This window comes from Felis catus, chromosome C1 (assembly GCF_018350175.1).
Source record: "Felis catus isolate Fca126 chromosome C1, F.catus_Fca126_mat1.0, whole genome shotgun sequence".
Taxonomy (NCBI): Eukaryota; Metazoa; Chordata; class Mammalia; order Carnivora; family Felidae; genus Felis; species Felis catus.
Window position 1 is genome coordinate 65,061,709 of NC_058375.1, and position 22,262 is coordinate 65,083,970.

The 22,262-nt window shown below is 38.8% G+C and overlaps 1 protein-coding gene across 3 annotated transcripts in view; it reads right to left on the reverse strand.

The window, feature by feature from the left end:
- USP33 (ubiquitin specific peptidase 33) overlaps positions 1–22,001 on the reverse strand; it is a 63,985-nt gene extending 41,984 nt beyond the window's left edge. For 2 of the 3 annotated variants that reach the window (XM_011284923.4, XM_006934853.5), the window contains exons 1-4: positions 21,771–22,001; positions 3,482–3,613; positions 2,731–2,784; positions 1,307–1,369 (exon numbers count right to left, since the gene is read on the reverse strand). In XM_011284923.4, coding sequence (XP_011283225.2) covers positions 1,307–1,369; positions 2,731–2,784; positions 3,482–3,562 — 198 coding nt within the window. In that variant the 5' untranslated portion in view covers positions 3,563–3,613; positions 21,771–22,001. Of the gene's footprint in view, positions 1–1,306; positions 1,370–2,730; positions 2,785–3,481; positions 3,614–5,896; positions 6,009–21,770 lie in introns of all 3 variants that reach the window. The other variant, XM_019837268.3, reaches the window with a different exon arrangement.
- Positions 22,002–22,262: the final 261 nt, after the last annotated feature.

A 22,262-nucleotide genomic window follows, 5' to 3' on the forward strand; every position in this document is an offset into this window, starting at 1 on the left:
TTCTCACAGGAATGGTACACAGCGCTACCATTCTAGATGCACAAAATAGAAGTAAATTATGTACAATGATGCCTGAGGGCTTTGGAATATTCAGGCTTAATTAATTGTCTTGAGGAACCCTGACTGAGAACAATTAATGCTACAGAGACATCAATGTGAAAAAGACAGTTCATGCTCAAGAAACATATAGTTTAAAGAAAAAAAAGAAAGAAAAGAAGCATACAGTTTAGAAGTTCTACTACACTCTACCATACCATACCATACCAGAATTACACACAAGCACCAAACAACCAGGGTGAAGTAGAAAGAGAACTCCAATTAAGATGTGCAGAAGGTAAGATGTGCAGAAGGTGAGTTGAGACTTAAAAGTTACCCAGGCCCTATCATAGGCATAGGCATTCACTCTTGACTTCAATTTTCATATTCTCCTAAAATTCCAACTATCATCTTCATAAACCAGGAGGCAAATTTCTTAAATCATTACTCTCTTAATTACAATCTCGATCTAATATTAATCTTAGCAATTCCCCTCCCCACCTTTTAGAAAGTATAAGTAAAGGTTTAACTCCTCTTATATAAAAAAGGAAAATTTTGTATTACAACTTGAATTAATAATGTTGTATTTGCTTGCTTTCCCTTTCCTTCAGGCTCGCTTTAAAAAATATCTTGCAAAGGGGTGCCTGGGTGGCTCAGTCAGTTAAGCGTCTGACTTCAGCTCAGGTCATGATCTCGCAGTCCATGAGCTGTGCTGACAGCTCAAAGCCTGGAGCCTACTTTGGATTCTGTGTCTCCCCTCTCTCTCTGCCCCTCCCCCACTCACGCTCTCTCTCAAAAATAAACATTAAAAAAAATTTTTTTTAAATATCTTGCATAAAAATTTTCTATACACCAGGTGATATATGGAATTGCTAAATCACTATATTGTAACTAATATAATACTATATGTTAACTAACTGGAATTAAAATAAAAACTTAAGGAATGCCTGGGTGGCTCAGTCAGTTAAGTGTCTGACTCCTGACTTTGGCTCAGGTCATGATCTCACGGTTGTGAGATCGAGCCCCTGACCCCTGTGCATTGGGCTCAGTGCTGGGTGTGGAGCCTGCTTGGGATTGTCTTTCCCTTTCCCTCTGCCTCTCCCCTGCTGAAGCACTTTCTCCCTCATTCCCTCCCTCCGTTCTTTTCTCTCTCTCTCAAATAGACAGATAAATAAATAAATAAATAAATAAATAAATAAATAAATAAATAAATAAATAAAAACTTACAAAGCAAGTAAATAAACACCAAAAAAATTTTCCATATACATACCTGAGAATGTATAGTGCTGTGATCTACTTGTGATTCACCACAACCAACATATGAACATCTATTCTACAATTATACAGAAAGAAAAATAAGTCATTTTATAACATGTGTAAATATACAACAGCATCACATTTACATTTACAATTAAGTTTTGATCATAGGTTTTAACTTAATGACTAAATGACTTTCCATATTCATTTATTTTAACCAAATGGCATTAGGAACAGAAGAATAAAATGAGAATATTTCTAAATTACAAGCTATGTCACCTCTAATATAAGACAAGCATAAAATATTTTAGTGATTAGATGCAGAAATGATGATTCAAAGGGGCACATGCACCCCAATGTTTATAGCAGTGTTATCGACAATAGCGAAATTACAGAAAAGAGCCCAAATGTCCATCAACTGAAGAATGGATAAAGAAAATATGGTGTGTGTGTGTGTGGAGTGTAACACTGGAGTGTAACACTGGAGTGTTACTCAGCGATCAAAATGAAATCTTGCCATTTGCAAAAACATGGATGGAACCAAAACATACTATGCTAAGAGAAGTAGGTCAAAGAAAGACAGATATCATATGATTTCACTGATAGGTGGAATTTAAGAAACAAAACAGCTGAATATAGGGGAAGAGAAGGAAAAATAAAATAAAAAGAGAGAGGGAAACAAACCATAAAAGATTCTTAAACACAGAGAACAAACTGAGGGTTGCTGGAAGGGTGTTGGATGGGGGAACAGGCTAAATGGGTGATGGCCATTAAGGAGGGCACTTGTTGGGATGAGCACTGGGTGTTATATGTAAGTGATGAATCACTAAATTCTACTCTTATAAACTATTATTACACTACATGTTAACTAACTTGGATTAAAATTTTAAAATTTTAAAAAATTTGGATAAAATTAAAAAAATAAGTCTCATATAAATATATATATACATACATACATATATACATATATATGTATATATGTATATATATATTTAGTGATTTACTAAAACTCTGCAAAAGCACTAGAATTTAAAACCCAAAGTTTATAGGGGCGCCTGGGTGGCTCAGTCGGTTAAGCAGCCGACTTCAGCTCAGGTCATGATCTCGCGGTCCGTGAGTTCAAGCCCTGCGTCGGGCTCTGTGCTGACAGCTCAGAGCCTGGAGCCTGTTTCAGATTCTGGGTCTCCCTCTCTCTGACCCTCCCCCATTCATGCTCTGTCTCTCTCTGTCTCAAAAATAAATAAACGTTAACAAAAAAAATTTTTTTAATAAAATAAAATAAAACCCAAAGTTTATAAAGTTTAATTTGTTATCACTAATCATCTTTTTTTAAAGCATGCTCATTAATGAAATCCGTTAAGTGTCAAAAAACTCTTATAGCTATCCTTATTCAGATATAAATTTTTATAATACCAAAGTTTTGAAACATATACATACCTCCAAACATGCCCAAAGATTTGGTCCTCTGACTTTACAATCCTGACAAGTACCCTATAAAACAAAAATCAAATAGCATTATCATTATGTTGACACAGCCAAACACATACAATTGACTAATAATATTACATAAGAAATTGGAGGGGCGCCTGGGTGGCTCAGTTGGTTGAGCGTCCAACTTCAGCTCAAGTCATAATCTCGCAGTTCACAAGTTCGAGTCCAGATAGGGCTCTGTGCTGACAGCTTAGAGCCTGGAGCCTGCTTCGGATTCTGTGTCTCCCCTTTCTCTACACCACCCCCACCCCACTTCTGCTCACACTCTCTCTCTCTCTCAAAAGTAAATAAATATTAAAAAAATAATAAATTGGAGCCCATGAACACAGAGTATTACAGTAATTTATTTTAAAAAAACACACATTTGGGGCGCCTGGGTGGCTCAGTCGGTAAGGCGGCCGACTTCGGCTCAGGTCATGATCTCGCGGTCTGTGAGTTCAAGCCCCGTGTCGGGCTCTGTGCCAGCTCAGAGCCTGGAGCCTGTTTCAGATTCTGTGTCTCCCTCTTGCTGACCCTCCCCTGTTCATGCTCTGTCTCTCTCTGTCTCAAAAATAAATAAAAACGTTAAAAAAAAATAAAAAAAAATAAAATGCATTATAAAAAAAAAACAAAACAAAAAAACACACACACACACACACACACATTTGAGAGAGCAATGAATGATTTTTCTAAGCAAGGAAAAAACCCTATATCTTACATGAGATTTTTGCATTAAGTCTTCTTTCGTTATTTCACCAACTGAATCCAAATGTGGACAATGATTTTGAAAAGGTGACATTTTGTTAGTAACTTTTTCCTGTCTCCCAAGTATTTCCAAATGAGGTAACACCTATGGGAAAAACAACCAAAAATGTTAATTAAAAAATGCTAAATATTAAAAATCATTAAAATAAAGGCTAAAATAATAAGCATGCATGTTTACAAGTCTACCCTAGTATATTTTTCAAATATACCTAGATTACTTTCATAATTTAAGTTAACCTGTACACTGGAAATTTCTCCACAAAATTAACATTATATTGAAACTGATAACTATGTATCAATGTAAGTTTGTTTCTCCATTACTTTTGCTGCTTTTCCCCCTTTCTCCCATTTCATATTTTAGAATATAAATAAAAGGGAAAAAGTTGAAGTTATTCAATTTAAGTACTTGTATCTTTTTTTTTTCTTTTTTAAGATTAATCCTTAGACTGGAATAGGAATTAAAAGAACCATCAAATATAAACATTCATTTTCACACTAGCTGCAGCCCCTAGTGATGATATAAATGAAATTGTCTGGTATCTTAGCAATATACCAAGATGGTCACATACTAAAGTTTCTCAAGTTGGCACCACATTGATACTTTGGACCAAATACTTCTCTACTGTGGGGGTTTGCCCTGTGCATTGTAAGGTGTTTAGCAACATTCTTGCTTCAACCCATTAGATGCCAGAACACTCTCACCACTGCTTTTACAAGTACAGTATAAAATTATGCCCTCCGGGTCACCTGGGTGGCTCAGTCAGTTAAGCGTCTGACTTCAGCTCAGATCATGATCTCACAGTTTCTGAGTTCAAGCCCTGTGTTAGACTCTGTGCTGACAGCTGGGAGCCTGGAGTCTGCTTCAGATTCTGTCTCCCTCTCTCTCTGCCCCTCCCCCGCTCATGCTCTGTCTCTTAAAAAATATATAAAATAAAATTCAAAAAAATAAAATAAAATTATGTCCTCAAAGGGACAACATTATCTCAGGTTGAAAACAACATCTTCACAAAATCCTTTCAGCAACCCTGATGTAGAGTACCATTATTATCTTAATTGCATATAAGACTAAGAGAGGTAAATCTGACTTCACATTGTTAGCATTTGGCAGAACAAGGATTTGAATCCATCTATGCATCTCACAGGTAAGAGCAAGACTCTGAGGTCAAACAGAACTGAGGATACCTCTAAGAGTAGACTGGCATAATGAACTCAAGGGGCTACTTTAAGGATGAAATGAGGTAGCACATGTCAAGTGTGTACATACACACACATAGTACTACACATATCCATATAATTTTATTAGGCACTCTGCAGCATCCCTTTATGTACTTCTTTTTAGATGACCAGTAAGGTCTCATACCTCTCTCTCCCATGAGACCACCAGTTTAAGACTGAGGTAGTTTCCCACATCAATTACAACTTTCCTAATTATCTTCAGGAGTTTCCTCAAATTCCATTAAAATAAACAGAAGGCAAAATGTTTTGTAACCCCAATATACTTAACTTCTTCCAAGACATCACAATATTATAAATGTAATTTATGAGAATGATAGGAATACTATAATGTCACTAAATTTTATCTCCCCTGCAGATCTTATGAATCATAGAGCTAACTGATTTACAGCATTCAACGCATAGAAATTTCACAACTGGTTCAAGTAAAGTGAGTGATTTCCAAGTAAAATCTCAAGTTTAAGTCAGTACTTCCAGATATTTCTTGGATGTACATTTTTTGTGTGTGTACATTCTTAACCATAAGGTTTTTCATGCCTCTAGTTCATCTTTGGGGTTTGAGAACACTATTTTGGAAAAAATTAAGAAACTTACTAGGAAAGAATAAACACTTATAAATGTGCTAAAATACTAGCCCATTAGTAAACACATTAAACAAAAAGTTTCAATTAAATGAGTCAAATATTATCTTGCAACCTACAAAATACAACAGAAATCACTCTGGGGGTTAATACTGAATAAATCATTATCTCTAAACATTATTTTTTTTTAATGTTTACTCATTTTTGAGAAAGAGAGAGCATGAGTGGGGAAGGGGCAGAGATAGAGAAAGAGAGAAAGAGAGAGAGAGAGAGAGTGAGAGAGAGAGAGAGGATCTGAAGCGGGCTCTGCACTGACAGCCGCAAGCTCAATGTGGGGTTTGAACTCATGAACCATGATATCGTGACCTGAGCCCAAGTTGGATGCTCAACCAACTGAGCCACCCAGGCACCCCTCTAAACATGAAATTATTACGTAAGATTAAACAAGCCATGCGCCAGACTTTCAGATGCATGAAATTTAACTTAAAATAACTGTTAACGTTTTCCATTTCTTATTTATGTTTGTGAAAGGTCTGGCAATCTTTCCCACCCACCTCTCACTTCCTTCTGTGCTTAGATATTTCTTCCTTCTTATCCAATTACCTCCACTGCCAGCCATGATGGAGTGACCGGAACCAGATTTAGCCTCTTTAAATAACTAAAAAGCTAGACAAAATATATAAAATAATGGTTATCAGGCACTGGAAAGTAGGCAACAATTACCCCAGCTTATGCCTAGAAAGAACTTCTAGGCCATAGTGCACGTAGGAGAAAACCCAAACAGTGTCCAGCAGTCTCCTTGAGTTGAAGGGGCAGTGTTGAAAATGCAGTGGCACCAAGGTGGCTAGAATTCACAAGGCAGAGTAACAGAGAGGAAAGAACTAAACACAGAGCAAATAAACTCGTGAGGTTTGCAGAGGGCTACCATTAGGTCTTCGGCTGAGTACTTATGAGCATGTGCATGTGATTAAACTACCCTAAGCAGGGGAAAGAATTACTGGAAAAGAATAGGTAGAACAACTCTGGCAGCCAACACAAGTCTGTCTGTGTCCCCACCAGCCAGAATTTAAAGAGTTCATAATACATAGGGAATAAAGCACTCAGAGGGTATTGCCTCAATAATAGGAAAAATGTATCCCTAAAGACTACTTTCGTTCTGCCTTTAAAAAGTTCAAAATAAGTATTACAGAGTCAAATTATTCTCAAGGAACATAACTGTGTCCCAGAACAAAGGAATGAAAAAAACCCCAGCACCTGACAAGATTAAAAAAATTACAATGTCTGGTATCCACTCAAAAATTACAAAACAAAAACAAGGAAAAAAAAGAGATCCAGAGATAACACAGAAGACAGGATAAAGCATAGTTGTTTTTAAATTTTTTTTAATGTTTTTAAGTTTATTGTTTTTTAGAGACAGAAAGCAAGTGGGGGAGGGGCAGAGAAAGGGGGGGAGAGAGGGGGAGGGGGGGAGAAAGAGAGAGAAAGAGAGAGAGAGAGAGAGAGAGAGAGAGAGAGAGAGAGAGAGAGAATCCCAAGCAGGCTCCACACTGTCAGAGCAAAGCCTGATGCAGGGCTCAAACTCACAAACCGTGAGATCAGATCTGAGCCAAAACCAAGAGTTAAATGCATAACCGAGTGAGACACTCAGGCGCCCCAAGGATACACATTTGTTTAAAGTAATCTGTACACCCAACATGGGACTCAAACTTACAGCCCTGAGATAAAAAGTCACGTGCTCTACTCACTGAGCCAAACAGGCGCCCCAAGATACATATTTTAAAGAGAAACGTGAAGGATAGAAGAAAAAAAGACCTAAAGCAAATTTCTAAATGTTAAAAAAAAAAGTCTTAGGTGAAAAATACAGTGTATGAGATCAACAGCAGATTAGACAATGCAAAAGAATAATGAACTTAAAGACACAGTGAAAGAAACTATTCAAATTGAAATGCAAAAAAACTAAATTGAGAAATTAGAGTATCACTCAGATGGGTAGAAAAGTCCAAATTTGATGAAAACAAAGAAACACAACAAACTTGAAGCACAAGACATATAAACAAATTACATCATGGCACACTAAAAACAAGTTGCTTAAAACCAATAATTGGGGCGCCTGGGTGGCTTGGTCGGTTAAGCGTCCAACTTCGGCTCAAGTCATGATCTCACGGCCCGTGAGTTCGAGCCCCGCATCGGGCTCTGTGCTGACCGCTCAGAGCCTGCAGCCTGTTTCAGATTCTGTGTCTCCCTCTGTCTCTGCCCCTCCCCTGTTCATGCTCTGTCTCTCTCTGTCTCAAAAATAAATAAACATTGAAAAAAAAATTAAAAACAAAAAAAAAACAATAAGAAGATCATCTTCAAAGTAGCCAAAAAAGGCCAATAACATATTCTGGAAACAATACAAGCCAGAAGACCATGGAGCAACATCTGTACAGTACTGAAAGAACACTGTCAACCTAGAATTCCATACCTGGAAAACACCTTGCAAAGTAAGGGCAAAATAAAGCCTTCTTATACAAGTGCTGAAAGAATTTATTACCAGCATACCTGCACTATAAAATGTATGTATGTGTTTCAATATTTTTTCTTGTTCATATAATCAAATATAGAAAGAGACATATATGGCCTTTTTTGGGCAATAATACAGATATCCCTCTATCTCAACTTTTTCTTGAATACACGTCATGATGCATACACTGCATAAATCATGCAATTAATTCTTCTACTGATGAATATTCACTTTGTTTCCATATTGTTATTAAAAATAATCATGGGGGCACCTGGGTGGCTGAGTCAATTAAGCATCCAACTTCAGCTCAGGTCATCATCTCACAGTTTGTGGATTCAAGCCCTGCATCAGGCTTTGTGCTGACAGCTCAGAGACTTCTTCAGATTCTCTGTCTCCCTCTCTCTCTCTACCTCTCCCCAACACACACACTCTCTCTTAAAAATAAACTAAAAAGACTTTTTTGTAAGTTTATTTATTTTGAAAGAGAAAGAGTGGGGGAGGGGCAGAGAGAGAGGGATAGAGAGAGAACCCCAAGCAGGCTCCACACTGTCAGAGCAGAGCCTAATGTGGGGCTTGATCCCACAAACCATGAGATCATGACCTGAGCCGAAGTCGGACGCTTAACCAACTAAACCACCCAGGAGCCCCTAAAAAAATTTTTATAATAAAAAAATGTTTTAATATATTTAATCATATATGTGAAGATTATTTATGAACTCTATTCTATTCTACTGGTCTATGTCTGTCTTAGTACCAATACTATTAACTTTCTTATGCTATCCTTTATCATTAAAGCCTTTAATTTTTATAAAATCAAACATGTCTCTTATAACAGCTCTGAGTTTCTGATCTTAAAATTTCATTTGGGCACCTGGGTAGCTCAGTTGGTTAAGCATCTGACTTTGGCTCAGGTCACGATCTCATGGTTCATGAGTTCAAGCCCTGCACTGGTCTCTGCACTGACAGTGTGAAGCCTGCTTGGGACACTCTCTCACTCTCTCTCTCTCTACCCCTACCCCACTTGTGTGTCGTCTCTTTCTCAAAAATAAATAAATAAACCTAAAAAAAATTTTCCTTCATCCTTGTTTATATACCTAACGCTATAGAATAACCTTAAATTTTTTTTTTAAACAAGGCTTTAATCCACCTGGGGGTTACCTTAAGACAGGAACCCAATGTTATTTTCTTCCAGATGGGCTGACAGTTGTACCAGCACCACTTACTACACAATCTACCCATTACCCACTGAATTGTAATACTATCTTTATTACACTTGCACATATTTCTGGATCCCCTATTTTGTTCCACTAATCTACGTATGTCAATACCATAGTTACTTATTTTTTAATGTATCTCTGAATACTTTTAAGTTTATTTATTTTGAGAGCACAAGCACACACCCACACACAGGCAAGTGGCAGGGGGCAGAGAAAAAGAGGGAGAGAGAGAGAATCCTAAGCAGTCTCTACACCACCAATGCTGAGCTCAATGTGGGGCTCAAACTCACGAGCTGCAAGATCATGACCTGAACCAAAGTCGGATTCGTAATCAACTGAGCCACCCAGGTGCCCCGCCAATACCATATTTAATCTGAATACAAAAAATGTAGAATATTTTGATAACTGTAAGACATTCCTCCTTCACTATTCCTTTTCAGTTTCCTTGGTTATTCTCTGAATATACTGGAAACATGATAGTTTTACCTAGTTTTCCAATATCAATACTAATTACTTAATTTTACTGTTGTAATGCATTTACTAGAATCTCTAAGACCATCTTGAATATAAAGTGGGGGCATCTGGGTGGCTCAGTCAGGTTAGCATCTGACTTTGGCTCATGTCATGATCTCACAGTCCATGGGTTTGAGCCTCACATCTGGCTCTCTGCTGTCAGCACAAAGCCTGCTTCAGATTCTCCGTCTCCCCCCCCCCCTTTCCCCCACTCATGCTTTCTCAAAAATAAACATTAAATATATATATATACACATATACATACACACACACATATACACACACACACACGTGACTGTGAGGGGCCCTAGGTGGCTCAGCCGGTTAAGGATCTGACTTCGGCTCAGGTCATGATCTCCCACTTCTTGGGTTCGAGCCCCACATCGGGCTCTGTGCTGACAGCTCAGAGCCTGGAGCCTGTTTCAGATCCTGTGTCTCCCTCTCTCTCTGCCCCTCCCCACTCATTCATTCTATCTCTCTCTCTCAAAAATAAACAAACATTTGGGGTGCCTGGGTGGCTCAGTCGATTAAGCATCCGACTTCGGCTCAGGTCATGATCTCAAGACTCATGAGTTCGAGCCCTGCAATGGGCTCTGTGCTAACAGCTGGAAGCCTGGAGCTTGTTTCAGATTCTGTCTCCCTCTCTCTCTGCCCCTCCCCCACTGACACTCTGTCTCTCTCTCTCTCTCCTTCAAAAATAAACATTAAAAAAAATTTTTTTAAGAAAAGAAATAAATAAACATTAAAAAATTTAAAAAAATAGTGGCACCTGGGGGGCTCAGTCAATTAAGGGTCCGACTTCAGCTCAGGTCATGATCTCACGGTTAGTGGGTTTAAGCCCCACATCAGGCTCTGTGCTGACAGCTTAGAGCTGGGAGCCTGGAGCCTGTTTCAGATTCTGTGTCTCTCTCTCTGGCCCTCCCCTGCTCGTGTTCTGTCTCTCTCAAAAATAAATAAATGTTAAAAAAGGTAAAATAAAATAAAATAAAAATAAAGAAATAAAAGTGATTGTGAGCATCCATGTCTGGGTCCTTATTGTGATGGTTTTGCTATTCAGGACATTTGCTATAATTTCCTCCTATTCTTAATTTACTTTTGATTTTTTTTAAGTAAACTATAGGTCCAACATGGGGCTTGAACTCACAACCCTGAGATTGAGTGACATGCTCTACTGACTAAGCCAGCAAGGCACCCCTAATTAGAACATTTAATGAACTTTATTAAATGTCTTCTCAGCAGCTACTGGTGGTTTAATATATTCCTTACTTCATCCGATTATATAATCTATTAACAGATTTGATATGAATAACCCTTGCATTGGTGTAGTATACCCTATGGGTCAAAATGTACTATTAGCCTGTTGCTTCATATCTAGATTCTACTGTGTATTTCTATCTAGAGATTTTGCAAGTGAAATTGACCTTTTTGGGTAACATTTTTATCAGGGATAAAAGTTATGCGTGCTTCACAGAATGCATTTAGTAGCTTTGCATCTTCTAGACCACAGAAAATGTTCCATTATTATCATTATTATATATTATTTATAAATTAAATGAAACTCAGTTGTGAAACTATCTGCTATGCTGCCTCTTTGAAGGACATATCTTTTTTTTTTATTCCTTTTTAATGTTTCTTGAGAGAGAGAGAGAGAATATGAGTGGGGAGGTGCAGAGAGAGAGACACACACAGAATCTGAAGCAGGCTCTAGGCTCTGAGCTGTCAGCACCGAGCCTGATGTGGGGCCCGAACTCATAAACCTTGATACCATGACCGGAGCTAAAGTCAAGCACTTAACCTACCGAGCCACCCAGGGACTCAGGACATATCTTCAATCATCTTTCAATTCCTTAGTGAGAATGGGTCAATTCAAGTTTTTCACTTCTTGGGTCAATTTTACTAATTTATATTTTGCTATTAAATTATGCATGCCCTCTCAATTTTCAACTTTGGCATTATAGCATGGATGTGATATTCTCAAGAAAATTTGCATAACGTTTCATTAATCTCTCCTATATCCAGATATCTATGATGTTTCCTTTCTCATTCCTAATCTTGAGTGTTTTTACTTGATTTCTTTTTTTCCTTCTATAGCAGGTTTATCTAGTTCATTGGTCTTGGCAAAAAGACAGCTTTGCAATTTATCCTTTACACTATTTTTTGTTCTGCTGCTTCCAATTCCATTAAAGTTTTATCTTTAATTTCCACGTCCTACTTGGTTTTGGTTTTATTTTCTTAATCCCTAAATATAAGTACTAAATTCTCTTATTTTTTTACTTAATGAAAGTATTTAATTTGATTACATTTTCCTCTAATGTTTACCAATTAAATGGAAATGTTCTCATGGCTTTCTAGACAGTCTTAATCTCACTTTGATTTTAAAATGTTTTAAGTCCACCATTAGAAGAATGGATATACAAATGGCACATTCACAACTAAATACAACACAATAGTTTAACTGCATGACATGGATGGATAATTTACCAACAGAGAAAGCTCTAAAGGACATAAGTTGGATTGGGAAAAAAGGAAGCTATAGAATGATACATACTGTATAAAACCACTGAAGTAAAAATTTTAAACCAGCATTACAGCACATTATATCTGGATACAGATACATCCTATAAAAATACAAGAGTTATTACAGGTCGTGCACTCTGAATGTTGCCTCAGAACAAAGAAATGGGGACCAGGGAATAAATTCTCTGCTTTAGTATCTGGTATTAATTTTCTGGTATATAAACAATTTAATGAGAATTAATAAATATAAACAAAAGCTAATAATTTGAACCAAGGCTATTTAGTATTCCTTAACAATTAAACACAATACTATCAAAATAGAAGGCCCTTAATATTCTAGTTACCTAGTTTTACTCAATTAATTCAGTATGGTAAAAAAAAAAATCACTCTTTTATTCCTTCTTTTGATAAAGATTTACTGAGAGTAGGCTATTTAGATATAAGGGAGTAAGACAACAGGGGTTCTAAGCTACTTCAATTTCTTCTCCAGCATATACGAAAAGAAAGAAGACATGCATGCTTTCATTCTGGCCTGACAGTTTGTCCAGGGAAGACAGGTACTAGGCATTAGAAAAGACAGACAACATAAAGGCAGTAAAAATGAATGTATATGAAAATGCTATTTGTTCAGTATATAGATGTATATCCGACAGAAGTCTGAGACTCCTCTAGAAGCGTGTGGTTCACAAGATGGGAATCACTATGAAGCACAAGAAAATTCAAGCTCTGCATGGAAATTAAGGCTTTCCATAATTTGACCTCAATTTGTCCTTACCCTTACAATCTTTTATCTGGCAGCCCTTTCCTCTGTCTAGCCTAGCTACAGTATTTGAAATTTTCTCAGCCTTATAATGATAGTAATAACCCCAACTAAAAAATGTTTCTGGTTGAATTCACACACTATGACGCACAGCTCAACTGCCTATCTGTAGATTCAAAACTGCTTCTGAAGATGATACTTTTAAGTGGGGGGATGGGAGAAGGGAAATATCATGGCAGTAAAATCAAGTTTCATGCCCAAACTTCTGGCCTTGCCATCCAAATAAGACCAGATATTCAAATTTTAGGAAAAGCACAGGGACCTGTGTTATTAATATATGTTACACATCAAGACATAGTTGGTGACCCAATGAGAACCTTTTAATATTGGGAAACTGCCTGCATTCCACTGTCTAGTCTAACCTGAAAGGTAAATATGAAGAGTCATATTCAAGCAACCATGAGAAAAGAATTAGGAAAACTGGTAAATAACAGTAATAGAGAAGATCAATACGAATCCAGAAGGTCTCTACTAGCAGGTGGCAGAACTGTTCGTACTTTTAACAAAAATCTGCAGGAAGATACAGAAGGCAGGCTAGTGAAATATAGTTATATAATTATTTTTAAAAAGATTTTTTTTTTGGGGGGGGTGCCCAGCTCAGTCAGTAGACTCTTGATCTCAGGGTAAGTTCGAACCCCATGCTGGGCACAGAGTTTACTCAAAAAATAAAAATAGGGACACCTAGGTGGCTCAGCTGGTTGAGCATCTGACTCTTGATTTTAGCTCAGGTCATGATCTCAAGGTTCATGAGTTTGAGGCCTGCAAAAGGCTCTGTGCTGACAGCAGGGAGCCTGCTTGGGATTCTTTCTCTCCCCCTCTCTCTGTCCCCCCACCCCACTCTCTCTCCCCCCTCTCTCTCAAAAATAAACATAATAAATAAATAAGTAAGTAAGTAAGTAAGTAAGTAAGTAAGGCACCTGAGTGGCTCAGTAGGTTGAGTGCCCAACTCTTAGTTTCGGCTCAGGTCATGATCTCAGGGTTGTGGGATCGAGCTCCCCATCAAGCTCCGTGTGAACATGGAGCCTGCTCGGGATTCTCTCTCTCCTCCTGCCCCTCTCCCTCACGTGCGCACACACTCTGTCTCTCTCTCTCTCTTCCTAAAATAAATGAAAAAAATATTTTAAGTTTATTTGAGAGAGAGGGCACGTAAATGCCAAAGACAGTGGGGGAGGGGCAGAGGAAGAAACAGAATCCCAAGCAGGCTCCATGCTGTCAGCACAGAGCCCAACATGGGGCTCAATCAAACCCACAAACCATGAGACCATGACCTCAGCTGAAATCAAGAGGTAGACACTAAACTGAGTCACCCAGGTGCCCACAAAAAGATTTTTTAAAGACATAAATAAAATTAAAACATAAAACCTAAAAACTGAATAAAATCGTTATCTTTCTTACATGTTTTTTTATAGATGATGGAGATTAAAAAGTACACTTATGATGAGCACTGAGTAATGTACAGAATTGTTGAATCACTATATTGAACACCTGAAACTAATTACCATTTTATGTTAACTATACTGGAAATAAAATTTATTATGATAAGGGGAACCTAGGTGGCTCAGTTGGTTGAGCATCCAGCTCCTGATATTGGCTCAGGCTGTCATCTCGTGATTGTGAGGTCAAGCCCCACATAGGGCTCTACACTGAGCATGGAGCCTGCTTGAGATATTCTCAATCTCTCTCTCTCTGCCTCTCCCCTGTTCACACTGTCTGTCTCACAGTAAACATTTAAAAAGATAAAGTAAAGGGGCGCCTGGGTGGTGCAGTCGGTTAAGCGTCCGACTTCAGCCAGGTCACGATCTCGTGGTCCGTGAGTTCGAGCCCCGCGTCAGGCTCTGGGCTGATGGCTCGGAGCCTGCAGCCTGTTTCCGATTCTGTGTCTCCCTCTCTCTCTGCCCCTCCCCCATTCATGCTCTGTCTCTCTCTGTCCCAAAAATAAATAAAAACGTTGAAAAAAAAAATTAAAAAAAAAAAAAGATAAAGTATGTTATGACGAGCACTGGATGTTATACATAAGTTATGAATACCTGAATTCTACTCCTGAAACCAATATTACACTATACATTAACTAGAATTTAAATCAAAATCTGAAACAAAAACAATTTTTAACTTAAAAATAAACTGAAAAAAGTTTTTAAATAAAAAATAAACTTCAGAAAAATGAGCTAAAATTAAAGATGTTGATACAATATTCTAAAGGAGGGTTCAAAGAATCTACTATCTCAAGTGATGGTAAATGTACATATATATGTATACATACACACATATATTGTAATATATATATGTATACTTAACACAGGGTGAGATAATAAGCACTCAATAAGTAAATATTAACCACTATGCAAGCAATTCAAAGCATGGACATTTAGAGAGAAAGCAAAGGTTGGAGGACTTTATATATGTGTTCCAATTATTTGGACATAATGATCAAAGTATGAGGGATCCTTTTTTTTTTTTTTTATGTTTTTTTATTTTTGAGACAGAGAGAGACGGAGCATGAACAGGGGAGGGTCAGAGAGAGAGGGAGACACAGAATCTGAAACAGGCTCCAGGCTCTGAGCTGGCAGCACAGAGCCCGATGCGGGGCTCGAACTCACGGACTGTGAGATCATGACCTGAGCCGAAGTCGGACGCCCAACCGACCGAGCCACCCAGGCGCCCCGGATCCTTTCTTTTTTATATAACCAGAGAAAAGTGAGAAACAGCAAACCCAATCAATGGTGAAGATTTTCAGTGATTAGAGCTACGCAAAAATGGAGGGTCCAGTCTTGGGAAATAGGATGTTGCCCATCATTGTTACACAGAGGCTGGATGACCACCTGTCAGAGGTATTCCAAAGGACAGTATTTTGCACTAAAAAGTCAATTCTAAGATACTCTAATTTAGAAAAATTAATTTGCCCGTCAGAAGTTTCAATTTAGACTACTGTTTCACCACAACTAATCTGACTAGTCCAAGTGGCACTATTTTAAATATTAGGCTTTAGAATTATTTAATAGCAAAAATGCAATATTGTAATAAGCTTATGGCTAATTTTTCCATATTTACCATAGAAGAAAACTGCTATACAATAAAAGCAAGCAGAAAAAAACTGTTTTGATAAGTGGAAGTATTAATGAAAAGAGTGCAAAAACAAAAAGAAAAGTTTACTTCATTCTAAATCAATCTACAGCTAAGTGTTCATGGAGACTTTTTAACCTATGAAATCTGCTGATGACCACTTTAAAGAAATTTCTTGTTTCTTGTCCTTTAAAACAATATTCTAGCTGGGGCGCCTGGGTGGTTCGGTCGGTTAAGCGTCCGACTTCAGCCCGGGTCATGATCTCACGGTCCAGTCCGTGAGTTCGAGCCCCGCATCGGGCTCTGTGCTGACAGCTCAGAGCCTGGAGCCTGTTTCAGATTCTGTGTCTCCCTCTCTCTCTGCCCCTCCCCTGTTCATGCTCTGTCTCTATCTGTCTCAAAAATAAATAAATGTTAAAAAAAGATTAAAAAAAAAACAATATTCTAGCAAACACAAACTCCTTCAAATCTTCACACAGGTCTCACAGTTCTATAACTCCTTCCCTATTCATTAAGATTCAAACCATAACACAGAAAAAGAAATGTAACGCTAATTTTCTAGTTTCCATCTTTCTAAAAACATGTGCCTTTGACCCTTAACAGTCTAATCAATGGCAGAGCCTTATTAAATCTATTGAGAGAACTGTATAAGCTCCTGATTTCTCTACCTGCAATGTATCTGTTCTAGAATCTATTCTTAACATTGACACAATAAATCATCCAAAAGCATCACTCTGATCTGATAACTCTCACTCTAAATAAAGTGAAATTTGTAATTAATTAGCATTTACTACGAAGAAAAAAAAATCTGTCCAATAATGGCAAAGTACAGTCAACTGTCACTTTATCTAGTTGAAATACCTGTAACAAACACTAGGGAAAGAAGGGAAGGGAGGGGGAGAGAGAAGAGAGAGAGGAAGGAAGAGAGAGGGAAAACAAGGAAGAATGAATATGACAGAGTTCTGAGAGAGGTTCAAACCAGCTGAGGTAATTTTCACCCTAAGTCACTTCTCAGCAAGATGGAGAGGTGATTAAGTAACAGTATGTTGGCATTATGGGATAATCATTAAAATCACTTATGAAGACACCTTAGAAACATGAAAAAACAAATGCAACCACCATATTCAAATGAAAACCACTCTAAGAATTAATTTTGTCTTTTTTGTTTGTTTACCAGAATATTGGTAATTATAAAAAAGAATCAAGGGGCGCCTGGCTGGCTTAGTCACTAGAGCATGAAGCTCTTGATCTCAGGGTTGTAAGTTCAAGTCCCACATTGGGTGTATAGATTATTTAAAAAAATAATAAAATGTTTAAAAGTAAATAAATTTTAAAAGAATCACAATTTATTCATCAAAATTTATTCCTCTACTAAAAGTATCAGAAATTCTTCGAGATTTTATAGTTAAAACTGTAGTGAATGGTCTTATTTTATATCACACTCAGTCCCATATTTTCATATTACCATATTTCAGGAATGTGCTAGGCCCTGGTAATACAGAGATCTAAGTAACAAAGACTTATGATCAAGATGGGCCAAACAATGTAAGTGTAGTCAGGGTGGCCGCACTGCTCAAATCCCCAAAGTACTTTCCCTTTTGAATGGTCATACACTCTCTATTAATGCTCTTCAACACCCTGAAATTTTTATTCTCCTAAAGTAACTAAATGTGAGTATCAGTGACCTTCCGGCAACCCTCCTCAATCACAAGTTAACTTTCAAATGTCAGAGCCATCTTGGATTCCCTCCTGTACACATCCTGTATTCTATCAATTACTAGATTCTCTGTGCTTTTTCACCAATTTTCCTCAATTCACATTTCTTCTTCTAGGTTTCCACAAAAATTGAGCCTTTTATTGCACAACTGAATTATTTAATGGGAACACATATTAACAGAGTTAAGATCTCGTCCCCTATCCCTTCAGCTCATCTCAATATTCACTTGCAGTCTGGTAAGGACATTATCCGAGCACACACTCACAACTTCCCACCTCCACCACTCCTCTGCTTCTAAATTCTCCAGCACCTCAGGAGCTTGCCTAACCTTAGCCAAGGCAACTAACTGTGTGCAAGGCATTTCAAAGACAATCTCAATCAGTGAGGTCCAGTAGGAGAAAAACTCTTCAACTCCCCTTCATTTGGCAGGACAATTCTGAAGCAGTTCTACAAAAATCTCCATAGGATTAACCTCCCCAGTTGCCCATTAGTTGGCTTTTTTTTTCCCTTCCCTCTTTTTTTTTTTTTTTGGTGCAAAAAGGTGATTTTATTAAAACATGGGGGCAGGACCCATGGGCAGGAAGAGCTGCCCCCTTCCTTGACTCTTTGCCCACTCTCTCACTGCAACTTCTGGCGTCTCACCTGCATACGTGTCTTTTGTTTTTTTCATTTAAGTAAGCTATACTGCCCAACATGGGGCTTGAACTCATGACCCCAAGATCAAGAGTCACATGCTCTACTGACTAAGCCAGCCAAGCACCCCTGAACCCATGTTCTTATCTCAAGGCCTACTTTCAAGATAGCACATCAGAGAAACTTACGAGGGCCACAGAAATAATGCTCTGGACATCATAACCTAAAGCTGCCCAAGCAGTCTCCTGGTCTCAACCTACTCCCAATTACAGCTCATTCTGCATTCATGTGCTAACACATACCTCTTCTGATCAAACACCTTTAATGAAGTCTTTCATAATTTGTCTTTTTCACCTCCTATTACTAACTTATATAAAACATAATAATTTACTATCTGCCGAATTATTCTACTAATCCTTTCTTAAATATAACTTGTACCTTTCCAGGAACCCAATTATCTTTTTTTTTTTTTAATTTTTTAATGTTTACTTATTTTTGAGACAGAGAAAGAGCACAAGTAGGGGAAGGGCAATGAGAGAGGGAGACACGGAATCGGAAGCTGACTCCAGACACAGAGCTGTCAGCACAGAGCCCGACACATGGTCCAACTTTCAAGGTGTGAGATCATGACCTGAGCCAAAGTCACCCAACTGAGCCACCCAGGCACAACTATCTTTTCATTTTAGAAATGTCCTATGGTATTCCCGTAACGAAAACCTTTCAAAGCTCACCCATCTCAAGTACCATCTCTACCAAGACTCAATCACAAGTAATATCTCCCTCACCTAAATTCCTGATTATAATACTCATATGGTACTTACAGCTGGGGGGGGGGGGGGCACGACTACTTGACAGCAGGCTTGACTGTAATTACGTTCTTTGAAGGCAGAAACCATGTTTCATTCTTTTTCTTTTCCAAAGGGCTTTCCCTTGTAAACTAAACAGATAACTTACTTAGCCTTCTAAGATAAATTTATTTCGATACATGAATAATTTTTAAAATATTAGTTCTTGGGGAGCCTGGCTGGCTCAGTGAGTAGAGCAAGCAACTCTTGATCTCAGAGTAATGAGTTCAACTCCCACGTAGGGTGTACAGCTTAAAGAAAGATAATAATAATAAAATATCAGTTTTATTTATATACTATACTATACAAAATTCATGCTCCTTTTTATAGATGATTGAACCATTCTACTTATCTTGTACTCTTTGGAGCTATCTTACTTATTAAAACGCTCTTGTAATCACATGCAGACTTGAAAAAAAAGGTTTAAAAACTACACTAAATAAGGAAGTGTTACTGGGGCGCCTGGCTGAGGAAGGCTCAGTCGGAGGATTTTGTGGTTCTTTTTTAAATTTTTTTTTTAAATGTATTTATTTTTGACAGAGACAGAGTGTGAGCATGAGCTGGGGAGGTGCAGAGAGAGAGGGAGACACAGAATCCGAAGCAGGCTCCAGGCTCCGAGCTGCCAGCACAGAGCCTGATGCAAGTCCCGAACTCACGAACTGTGAGATCATGACCTGGGCCGAAGTTGGATGCTTAACCAACTGAGCCACCCAGGGGTCCCAAGTGTATATGACTCTTGATCTCAGGGTTCTGAGTTCAAGCCCCACACTAGATGTAGAGATTACTTCAGTAAATAAAACTTAAAACAAAAAAAAAAGAGCTGTTACTTATTCTTTTCTTTTTAAAAAATGTCTACATTTCATGTCTCACCAAAAATCGTTCATTATTTATGTACTTCATTTTCTTGCAACGAGTCCACAATCTGTTATACATTATAATTCACAGTGCTCTAATATCCAACTGAATTCCAATTTTTATCAGTTATTTCAGCAAGATTTTTTCAGGCTTTAAGGAAATTCTGACCCTTACACAATTTCGAAATGCTTCTGTCATGGGAAAAGACTTTACTTCTTGGCATTCCTAACTTAGAAAACCGGCATGAGGTTCAAATAAGATTGCACATGTGAAAGGTCACTGAAAATTCTAGCAGCAATACATAAAAATTAAGAATTATCTCCTTAACTCAGAATTTCAAATATTTAAAATAAACTATTTACTACAATCTAACTGCCCTGTTATTTGGTTATTGGTAGTTTATAAAAAGCTCATTTAGACAAAAAAGTGAAAGTCGGCAATAAACCAGATCAAAAATAAGATGCAATCTTATGTAGACTACCCCTCTTGCATACAGCAGTTCAAATATTTTATTCTTGTAATATTTTTGTATAGTTTTTTTTAATCCTACCAAAGGAAGTGAAATAACATAAACCTACCAGCATAATGTAACTATTACTATTTACCTTCTCTTAAAATTAGCTTTGTCTTCAGTAAGATTCCTACTCTTTCTCCTTACTTATATTAATAGCCTGAATTCATTATTTGTATTAGGTTCAAGTAATAGCTTATTATCTGCTTTGGTCAGACCTTCCCAAACGATAAAATCGTCTCATCTAGAAATGGAACGAAGAAGGCCTCATTATTTTTTAAACAGGTTTTTCTTAAAGGAAAAATAATCTAATTAAGCTAACAAATTATATAATTCTATACAACTATTAAGAAGTCTAGAGATCCTTGTAAAATTCATTCTCAGTTTAGAGCCTATGGATGCTCCTGCTAGGATTCTACCCTCTGATCCAATTTTCCAGGCCTAATACTAATTATATGAAAATGTAAATCCTAATAAAAATATTAAGTTGAGGGCAAAACACCTAGGAGATTTTCAAACAACAATTCAACTTGCACCCTGTAAACATTCAAATAAAGAACATTTTGTACTTGGTAAATATGTACGACTAAAAAGATCTGAGAAACCACACACTATGGAAATTCGACACAAACAAAAGCTGTAGATGGACAGACTGTACGGGATAACCCCTGAAACAATATGGATCAAACACTGGTCGAAGAAACATTCCAGGGAGAATGACACCTAAGATTTTCCCGTTAATAACAACGAATAACGGGGCTTTGGGGCTGCACAAACAGGTCCGATCACCTCAACTGCGCTGCAAAACGAAACCGGGACCTAGGAGCCAGCGAGCCGCGGGGCTTTCAGTAGTCTGCACCCACCGGGAGGGCCTGGCAAGCCGGAATGGAGATACCAAGGAAAGGAGCGGGGCCCCTTTCAGGGACTCGCTACACCCCTCTTATCTCCCGCTTCCCAGGGGAGCGTCCCCTGGGGACCCTTCCTCAAATTTACGACTGACTCGCGTCCTCCGCCGACCCCTATCGGGGCGGCCACCAGATCATTCCTGAAACGCAGAGCACTGAGAGAGACTGAGGCCTTCTTCTCGTCCATGCGACCACCACATCCCTAGACCAAGAAAAAGAGGCCACTGCAGCGGCCGCAGCCCCAGCGCGCGGGAGCGAGAACCGAGACCGGCCCCTGGCTGCAGGCGAGGCGCCCTTCGGCCCCGCGCCCCTCCCAGGAGCGCCGCGCTCACCTCCACGGCCTTCCCCGCGGGCCCCGCCAGCACGGCCAATGGTGGCCTGCGGCCGCACCTCCGCAAAATCCTCTCTCACTACCCGGGATTCAGGGAGGTGAGGCGTCGCGTCGGGAAGGTAGGAAAACGGCTCTGCAGCGCTGCCCGCAGGGTCCCCGCCTCCCGCACCGGCCACTTCCCGCAGCAGCCGCAGCTCCTTCCGGTGTCTCCGCGGACGCCGCAGGCGTCTGGGGCGCCGCGGTTGGGCGGGAAGGGGCGGAGCTGCAAAGATACCCCGCCCCGCCCCCAGGGCGTGGCCGCGGCCGTAGGGACCAGGTGCGGAGACCCAGGCCTGCCCTCAGGATCAGGGCTTACTTAGTAGTTTGGGTACTGGAACTGAGTACAAATCAGAGCAGTTTTAGGCTTTGGGCTCTTGTTTTTACACGTGTCCTCCCGCTCTTCTGCATTCACGCTATACGGCCTTTAGCAGGTCTTGTCTCAATGCATTAGAGA